General features: G+C 51.0%; 1 protein-coding gene across 2 annotated transcripts in view; it reads left to right on the top strand.

Annotated features, from left to right (window-relative positions):
• The window catches only part of Lmf1 (lipase maturation factor 1), an 84,848-nt gene that overhangs the window by 54,540 nt on the left and 20,480 nt on the right, over window positions 1-9,828 (top strand). For both annotated transcript variants that reach the window (XM_028760769.1, XM_028760770.1), the window contains one exon: window positions 1,840-1,905. In XM_028760769.1, coding sequence (XP_028616602.1) covers window positions 1,840-1,905 — 66 coding nt within the window. The remainder of the gene's footprint in view (window positions 1-1,839; window positions 1,906-9,828) is intronic.

Raw genomic sequence — 9,828 nt, 5'->3', positions numbered from 1 at the left:
AGTGAGTGGGTAGGTGGATGGATGATGTTTGATTGGTGGGTAATGATGATATACATAATGGGTGGATGGATGATAGGTGGTTGGATGACAGATAAGTGAATGGATAAGGGATGAATAGTGGATGATGCATTGGTAGAGTGAGGATGGGTTAGATAGAGGAATGGATAGATGGTTGTAGACGGTGGTGGAGAATGAGTGGTACATAAATGTATAATGGGTAGATGGATGGGCTGTGTATATGTATGGTGGACAGATGGATAGAGTCAGAGGAACTTTCCTGGGATGGTTGTAGCTACAGGAACCACCACCTCAGAAAGCTGGGTTATTTCCTCTGAGACTGTTTCCTTACTTCCTCTCTCACTAGTGTGGAAATAATAGACCTTAAAGTTGAATCTCTGCATCTCAAGTTAAGATTTTAGTTCTTTCAGGGATAGTTGCTTCTGATTTACAAGTCAACCACTTGACCATGGCTTCCTTGAGAGAAGGTGACAGGCCGAGTGCTACCTGTAGGCAGTATATGGAGGTGATTGAGGCAGAGCCATGAAGACCAACTGCTGCGTGCTACTCCCACCACTCAGCTGCTCTGCCTACAGTCTCATCTGACTCAGCGCCCAGTAGCCTCAGTACTAGGTACAATCTGCTCATGGGGACCCTGGCAGCCTAAGCCTGGGCTTCCCATCAACATGGCTCATAGACAAGAATAGCCACGTGTGTGTGGAAGCACATTTCCATCCCCCACGGAGACTTTTGAACCTTCTGAGGTGCAGCTGACAAGTCCTGGGTCCTTGCTGGTGTCCTGGGTATCTGCAGTGTGGGATCTGTACCTTTGGATTTAGTTCTTTCATTAAAGACACAAATGCATTATCATAACAGTTCTGTGTTATTTGTTATGTGTGCAGTATGCGTACAGGTGCATGACAGGGGTAGGGGGTTCACACATGCATTGATATGGTGTGTTTCCTATCACACTACATTTTTTGTTTTTTGGAGACACCATCTCTTATTGATCCTGGACCTCATCAATTAGCCTAGCTAGCCAGTGAGCTTCCAGTATCTTCCTGTCTCTGTCACTCAGGGTTAGCATTACCCATTTCACACCCTAATGTTTATACTGTAAGCCTGTTTTATTTTCCCCTGTCTGTGTGTGTGTAGGTGTATGTGTGTGTTTGTGCGTATGTGTGTATATGTACACACTCGTGTAGGTACATATGTATGTGAGATTGCACAAACATTGATGCATGTAGAGGCCATAGGACAACCGTGAGTGTCATCCTAAGGAATGTCACCTACCTCCTTTGAAACAGGATCCCTCATTGGCTTACAGCTCACCAAGTAGGCTAGAGCAGCTGGCCAGCATGTGTCTGTCTCCAGCTCCAGCACTGGGATTATGCATATGCACCACCATTGGCCAGCTCTTTATGTGGATTCTGAGCATTGAACTTAAGTCCTCGTGCTTGTCTAGCAAGCACTTTATTAAGTGAGCTGTCCATTCATGCAGCTTAGTGATTGCCTAAAATGGACGAGGCCCTGGGTTCCATCCTTAGCATGCCTCCCAAAGGACACAGAAGCACTGACTGTATAGAGGGTGCCATTCCTGCTGTGAGCCTTATGGCTTTCTGTCCTCAAAAGGAGCCTATGCATGGTTATCACAAGCTGTTTGGATTTTACCTCCTGGAGTACTTCCCACAAGAAATAGACCCCTCCCTTATTATTTGAAACACAACAACCTGGCCTTTGAGGATGGATCACTTCTCATTCCTAGAAGTAAATCCTGTTTGAGGTCCCTGTATCTCAGCTGCCAGCCCATGACTGATGCTGTCTTCTCTCTTGCCTCTGCAGGGCCTCATCAAGGTTCGCGGAGACAAGTGCTGGCTGGATCTGACCTGCATGGACTTCCACTATGAGGTGAGGACAGACCTGGCTGTGGCTGAAGCATCAGTCTCACTGGAGCCAGAGGTCCCTCCATTCCTCCTTTCTCTGGGGCAGGATCAGGGGCAGGTCACCAGGTGACTTATAGAGCATCTCCCTACTGCTGGGCCAGTTCCTCTGGTTCCTCTGGTTCCCTCTAGGCCAGGGTAGGCCCCCTGCTGGGAGCTACAGCTCTGGCTGTGTCTCTTTTGCAGGGGCATGATGAGGCTACTCCACACCTCCTGCTGTGCTTGTACTCCCAAAGACAGTTGTCTTAGGCACCAAGGCAGTGTGGACCCTTGGCCCAAGTATCCACTCCTCAAAACAAGCCTGCCCTTGCTAGATGCTCATGAGCTTGTACCAGGGATGAGGGCAGGGGCAACTTCATCCTGCAAATTAATCCAAGGGCATGTGACATTGTGGTGATGTCCTTCTGCCCAACACCCCAAACTAGTGGAGCTACAAGACCTGCATGTATCTCACACTCCCTCCCTCTCCCTGCCCAGCTCACACTACCCACTGCTGGAGAAGAGGAGTTAGTCACTGCCTCTCTCCACTGAGAGCTGTGGGTAGCAGGCTCAACCTTCGTCACATTTTATGGTGAGTCCTAGACACTTGTGTCCTCTAGCCACTGAAGACACTAACCCAAGCAGCTCAGCTCTGGTGTGCTTATCACTGTCCGTCAGCTGGAGGGATGCTCTGTCTGCTGTGGTTAGCCAGGATGTCTAGACTTCACTTTTTAAAGTCTTGAGAGTCCCCCTCATCCTCATCTAGCCCAGACATCCTGTCTCTACTTGACTAGGGACCCCACGAGTCTCCTCTTTCCTATGGTGGGGTTTCCAACTTGCATTGACAGGAGAGCAGCCATTAGAATGAGTAGCTGGCTATTTACACATATACATCACACAGAAGACAGGGCTCAGAGACCTAGGCAGTGAAGCCTGGGCTGCCCCTGTCCCTCGGGCAGCAGCATCTTCCTAAGATGGCCCCACACCCATGCAGCATGGTGGGTGTCAGGACACAGTCCACCTGCAGATTACCACTGGCAAGTCTAGAAACTACCTGGATGCAGAGTCCATGGAACTAATGGACCAATGTCTCCGTGATGCAAAGCCATGTGAAGCCTGTTGTGCAGGACAGCCACACACTGGAGTCTGTGCTTTTATCCACACATCCTGCACCTCACATTTCACTGTAAGCCCAGGCCCACTCAAGAGCTCTGAAGCATCACAGTATCCCTGTCCCCTTCCCCAGGGCCTGGTCAAGCACATGTGAGGCAGAGATCACATTCCATCCATGGAAGCCCATGGCCACTGCTGCACTCTGACCCAGCAGGGAAGGTCAACTGTGAAGGTTCCTAAGCCTATTGGCCAGGTGGGTGAAGGCAGTCCCTTCATCTTATGGGTCAGGTTAACGCTATGTTGGTTTTCTGTCCAAGTATGGTCAGTGGACAGGATATGCCACTAGTCAGCCTAGAGGTGGTGGAAATTACCCGAAATCCAGCTCTTCCTGGTTAAAGATTGGCCTAGGCATGTCACAGTGTGCTTGAAGAGAGTGCCTGTCCAGGCCCCAGCATCAAGGAAGGGGCAGCTGGCACCCAGGCCAAAGCTGGGCATGACTGCCCTTGGGACAGAGCCAGACTCAACTGACCTGGGCCGGGATGGAAAAGGGTAGTGGGGAGAAGGCTCTCAGCACAGGATGGGGTGCTCTCTCCTCAGTGAGCCACCACACAGTGCCTTGTCTCAGAGCTGTGTTTCCTCAGGCTGCCATAGGCTTCTGGCATACAGACTGCCAGCTTTCTGATTAGATCTTATGTCATTTGTGCTGACTGTCTGTGTGGGTATCTGCACCTGTGGTTTTGGTGACACAGGTCATAGGTACAGGCTGGAGAGGGAAGCCCTGGTCGGCGTCAGTCCTCCATCTCAGCCCTGCGGGGGCATGGGCAAGCAGAGAGGGCGCAGCCGTGTCTGTGAGTCAGGCCAATGCCAGGCCAGGCCTTGTGGAATTGATGATATGGATGGGTTAAACTGTGGCCCCTGAGCTCTGAGAGACTAGTCCCGACCTAACAGCATTCAGAGGTGTCCCAGGTGATCCACACCATCTGTCCAGTTTGGCTATAAGCTGGGCTTCCCATACCCATAGTCAGTCAAATGACACAGACCAGAACTCAGTGGACATTTTGTTGAGATTCTATTTTTTGTGAAGTATACGTTCCACAATAGACCAAAGATAGATATGGGGTCTCTCTGGCTCCCCAACATTAGTCCTGGAGCCTCAGCGTTCTGGTCTGAGTTGTAGTGATTCACTGTATGGGCATGACTAAAGAACGTCCTGTTGGAATTGGTCAGTTTCAGCATTAGCCCTGGAGTCTGGTAAGCAGAACGCTCATGCCAGGCATCTCTGACCAACCTCTCCCCGGGCGTAGCATCCTCAGCATGGACTTTCTGTGGAAAACAGACTATACCCCCCGTCCCAGTGCCACCCTACCAGGAGCTGCGTGCCCAGAGTCTGGATAAAGGCCAAATATAGATCCTCCTTGGCTCTTGGCTGTTGGAAGCATAGTATTACAACTAGCCATCCAGGTAGCACAGCATATCCCTGAGTGTTCCAGCTGACCATGTGCTGTAGTTCACAACATGAGAGAGGATCATGAATGACCAGCCCAGGAAACTCCCAGGGGATGGTTTCTCCTGAGCATCCAACTCTCATACACCATAGTAAGGTTGAAAGGCCCTGAAGCTTATGGTCTTCATGTTCTTTCCATATCATGATGTCCTAGCGCCAAGCCCAGCCCACTAGCAGCTACCCTACCCATGAGATTCTCCACATGGTCTTCTATCAGACACTGACTGGTCCCTGGAGGCAGGCGTACATACTATGTGACCTCACAGGTCCTGTATTCTGTGGCCTGGAAGAGACAGGTGGGTTCCTGAGCCCTGCTGCTTACTGCAGTGCTCTCCTCAACTGTGGCTCACGTGACCACTGATCACCATTTCGCAGACCGGGTGCTCAGCCCTGTGTTGATGTCATACAGCCACCTGAGCAGCCTCCCCCAGCATATCCTCTGCTGGAGCACCATCTGCCAAGCAGCTCGGGGCTTTGCCCACAGCGTGACAGTCACAGTCCACTGTGCACAGCATCCAGAGTGCGGCGAGATGCCACGGCCTGCAGCACTCGCTGATAGAGACAAATATAGATCACCCATAGCAACTGTGTGCGGCACCCAGGTGTCTGAAGTGCCTGGTGTCCATGGAGCAGCGGGGAGTGCCGTCACGTTTGTGCACGCGCCCCTGACCAGTGAATGGATCCAAACCCTCAGCAGCAGTGCTTTCATTCCTCACGTTTAGACCTTGACACTTCCTGCTGTTGGATTTGTCGCTTGTAGGAAAAGCTTCATCCTATAGCTAAGTCTTAGCAAGGATGGTTGATGCCTTTCCGTTCACTGAGCTGTTAGATGTTCTGTAGCCTGAGAACCCAATCACCACAGAGGACTGTACCCACCTGCCTCTCTCTCTCTCTCACCCTCTCTCTGTCCCTTATGCCCTCGCTCCCTTTTTCTTTCTCCTTCTTGCCCCCTCTCTTTCTCTCTTCCTCTCCTTTCTTCTCATTCCCCCTCTTTCCCTTTATGTCTCTCCCTCTCTCTGTCTCTGTCTCTGCCTCCCTCCCTCCTTCTCCAATTTCCCCCCCTCCCCTTTCCGCGCCTTGCTCAGGGCAACATGAATGAGGTAATAGAAGTTTGCACTGTTGCTTTGCTGAGCTGACCTTTAATCCAGGGAAATAAATCACTTTCAGCTCCTATTATTGGTGAAGCCCCGCAGCCTCGGCATGCACAAAAGAAGCCTTTGTGTGGCATTACTTGTTTTTAAGTTAGAGTGTCAAGCTCATGGTAGGAGCAGCTGATGTCACCTCCACCGTGGTCAGCACAACACTGGTGCCATGATTATGCCCGGTAACTGGCAGGCTCAGTGTACATATCCCATGGGTGTGTGGACGCACAACCCTCGTGTCTGCATACGTGGCATGCATGTGTTTGTATACCTATGTATCTGTACACTAGGAGAGGAGGCCTGGTGCAGGTGGGGGACAGCCTGCTGCATGGGCCTGAGAACCTGGGTCTGCGGCTTTCTTCTGCCCCTCCTCTCTCTAACTAGGAATGTGGTCTGTGCCCACAGGCAGCTTTGTTTAGCATCACTGTAGTCACTCCTCTGTCTCCTCGGTGTAGGAGGTTTCATTTCCTGTGTAGGTTTCCTATCTCTAAAGATGGGAACAATGTCCCCAGGTTTCGGCAAGGATAGCACTAACTCCTGAGGGTGCCAAGCACTTGGGGGTGGGCATGTGTCTCAGATGCTCCCCCCACATGCTGGGAGCTGGGGCAGCCCAGCCTGAAGATGCCATCTGCCAGTCCCTCAGCAGGCATTGGGAGGGATGCACCGTGGGAAGGAGGGACCTGAGGATGCTACCTCTCACACAGAATACTCTTCACTGTCCACACACCTGCCTCCACAGCCCTGGCTTCCAGGCAGCCTACTAGTCAGGAGGAACTGAGAAACGAGGAACACTCTATCAGATGAGGCTGGCCTGTGTGATCAGGTCAGCTGGGCTATTTCTTCCCATGTTGAATCTGTTTCCTCTTAATCTGGGGCAAGTGATCTCTGCCCTGGCCAATACCTCTCTGCAGGGACCTCTGTCATCTTGTCATTTCTCTTGGTCTTTCAGTGCAAGGTGTACTCAAAGACTCTGGGAAATCAGTTGCCAATATGATTTTCAGGGTCCTGGCCCCATAGAGCCTCCTGTACCTGGCAAAGCCTTGTGGGCACATGAAGGCCCAAGTCTTTGATTCCACTCTTTTAAACAAACTACCATTTCCAAGAGTTCAGAAAGCCACATGCTGAGATGCTTATGCCACAGAGCATTTCAGATGCCTGAGTTACAGGAGTTATAGCCCAGTGGGTGAAGGTGCTTGCCACCAAGTCTGACAGTTGGAGTTCAATCCCCAGAACCCACATGTTAGAGAGAACAGATCCCCCCTCAGCTTATCCTCCGATCTCCATATGCACTATGGCATTTATCCATGCATACACAATAAATAAATACATGTAAAGTGATTTGAATGGTGGCAGCAGAACCACTGCTTCAGTCATGACAGACGTCGGGAGGGGCTGTCATCTGAACCCATGTCAGGTCACACGCATGTTTGAGAGGATACATTTAATTCTGTTGCTGCAGATTTGATGTATGGGGGTGGGGGTGGTACATGGCATCTCTCTGTCTCATTCTTTCACCTCAGGACAATGGATAGCAGCCCTCAGAAGCTGGGCTTGGTGAGACTCTATGCCCCGTCCTCATACCCACAGGAACACCCACCAGGCTCCCATCCAAAGAGCTCGGCCTCTTGGCCACAGGCCTAGGCCCCCATGAGCTTGTGGAGTCCGGCTGTCTGTAGAGTGGGTCCACTGGAGGGAGGTTCCTGTTCTGCTGGAAGGTTGGGGCTCTGAACTCTCAGTTCCTCTACTTGACACATCGTCTGGGTACCAGTTCAGTGTGTTTTCTCCTGGTGGTCAGCACTAGAATCTTTCCCTTGCCAAACTGCAAGAAGTGGTGTCCATGACTAGATGCGCACCTGAGCAAGAGAGGCCACTTACCTCATGGGCCAGAGTGTATACACACACACCCCTGGTGCAAGACCCCATGCCTGTAGCTCTTGCAAGTGCAAATGCCCTGTGGTTGTTCCCGAAGCTACCATATGTGAGAGGCGCTGAATAAAATGGCACAAGTCCCTGTCCGGCCATCTTGGCATAGCCTCAGGCATAGAACATGGCTAAGACACTTGCCTGTCAGCCTCACCAGCTGCTGCTCCTGCTTCTCTTTGTCCTCACCCAAGGCCCAGGAAGGCCTCGTAGTTAGGGTTGGTGATTGCAAGCCAGTACCCTCTGGCCTGGATGCCTCCCAGGTTCTATGAGTAGCCGCATGGGCATCAAGCTGCTTGTTCTCCTGGGATAGAGCTTTATAGGCCAAAGCCTCTGGCTTGCCTCATCCCACATAATATGTGAGGCTCCTTCCTGGGCACTGAGGTGGCTTGGATCCCAACGCTATAAGAACTATTTCTTTGTTTGTTTTGTTTTTGATACAAGGTCTCTCTATGTAGTCCTGGCTGTCCCTATGTAGACTGGACTGGCTTCAAACTCAGAGATATGCCTGCCTCTGTCTTTCCCATGCTGGGATTAAAGGTGTATATTACCATGCATGGCAAGAACTCACTAGCTCTTTAATACATGGCTGGCCTGGCCCAGCAGGGTCTCCTGATCCCATAAAGACCAGTATCCCTCATCCATCCCTTGGAGCTTATACAGACATACATGTGTGAGCCCATGGCTAGAGTTGCTCCCACAAACTCAACACCACCAAGTGCAGTACCACATTTCCTCTCCTGCACCCAGAACCCACCAAGTGTGAGCCTCCAGCCAGCAGATCTTGTTTCTCATTGCAACTGGGAGACACATGCTCCCAGCTGTCTTAGGCTGTAATTGGACAAGGGTCACTGAGTGCTCTGCAATTTAGGAGCCCACTGATCTGGGAATAATTTGTACCAAGGTTTAACGTTCCCCAGGAAAGCTGTAAATGTTAGCTTTATAGAAGCTGTGGCTGCTGTATCCAGCAGCCTGATTGCTGTGGCTTAATGTGCTTCCCACTAGCAGCTTCTTTGATTTGTAGGAAGAAACTGTCTTATATGCGTTCTGGGCCTGAGCATACCACGGCCAGAGTCAGGCCTGTGTCTCATGTCACTAGGAAGGATAAGCACCAGACCCAGGCCCAGGGATGGTGGTCTTGAATCTCCGGGTCAGTTTCTATGGTGATTTCCATCCTTCTCATCAGAGGCAAGACAAGCAGGTATAAGGTCTTGAGGCCGTTGCTGTCATAGTAGAGGTGAGGGCAGAAACGCCCAGACTGCCCCTCTGACTCTGTGACCCTGGACTTAGTTTGGTGACACACTATCCCAGGTGTCTCTGGGAATTAGGTGACATAATTCACACTGGAACGTGAAGCCAAGCTTGGAGTGTGTAATTCCATTTCAAAATATGTGAGAATTTCCCAGATACCTTTTAAAAGGTCACGCACAGCTTGTAACGGATCACAGTAGACTAGCCGGTTCCACGAGGGGAGGTTTATTTATTAAGAGAGTAGGAGAGTGGGAGGAGAGAGAGAAGAGTAGAGAGGGTAGAGGCCGGCCATGACCATGTGGAGAGAGGGGGAAGGGAAGGGGGAGGGGAGACGGCAACCTGCAGGCACGGGGTCTTGGGACCAAGAGAGAGGAGGGGCCAAGCAGCCCCTTTTATAGTAGGCAGGGCTACCTGGCTGTTGCCAGGTGACTGTGGAGGTGGAGTTTAACAGATTACTAACACCTTTCTCTTACTGGTGTCTCATGTAATTCCTTTACTGTCAGAGAGAATGCTTTACTTGCCCCAGTCTCTTAAAACTTGTTTTTCAAAAATCCATTTTGTGGTCCGGGACTTGGTCCATCCTGAGGGGGCGTTCCTGTTGAGCACTGAAGAGCCTGTGCGAGGCAGAGGTCAACAAGGTTGGCGTGGGTTGACAGCACTTCCCAAATCCTCTGTGCTCTTCCTTATTCTGTCTGCTCAGAGAGAGAGATTGAACTCTCCAGTTAAAACTGGGTGTCTACACTCATTTGTAGTTCTGTCCCCTTTGCTTGTATTTGGAGCTGTGTTGGGGTAAATGTCTGTGCTGCTGTACTTACTTACTCGTGGGCGCCATAAGGCTGCCCCTCCACTCCTGCTCCCTCCCTCGCTCTCTGCTTCGTCCCACACCGTGCTCCAGCTTGCTTGTGACAGGTGCCTTTGTGGAGATTCTTCATCCTTACCTCTTAGCCTGAATATGTCCTCACATTCAAAGTCACTGCTCGTG

Source organism: Grammomys surdaster, unplaced genomic scaffold, assembly GCF_004785775.1.
Source record: "Grammomys surdaster isolate TR1022 unplaced genomic scaffold, NIH_TR_1.0 126612, whole genome shotgun sequence".
Lineage (NCBI taxonomy): Eukaryota > Metazoa > Chordata > Mammalia > Rodentia > Muridae > Grammomys > Grammomys surdaster.
The sequence above is the reverse complement of the archived record's forward strand: the minus strand, read 5'-3'. Positions and strand labels throughout refer to the sequence as shown.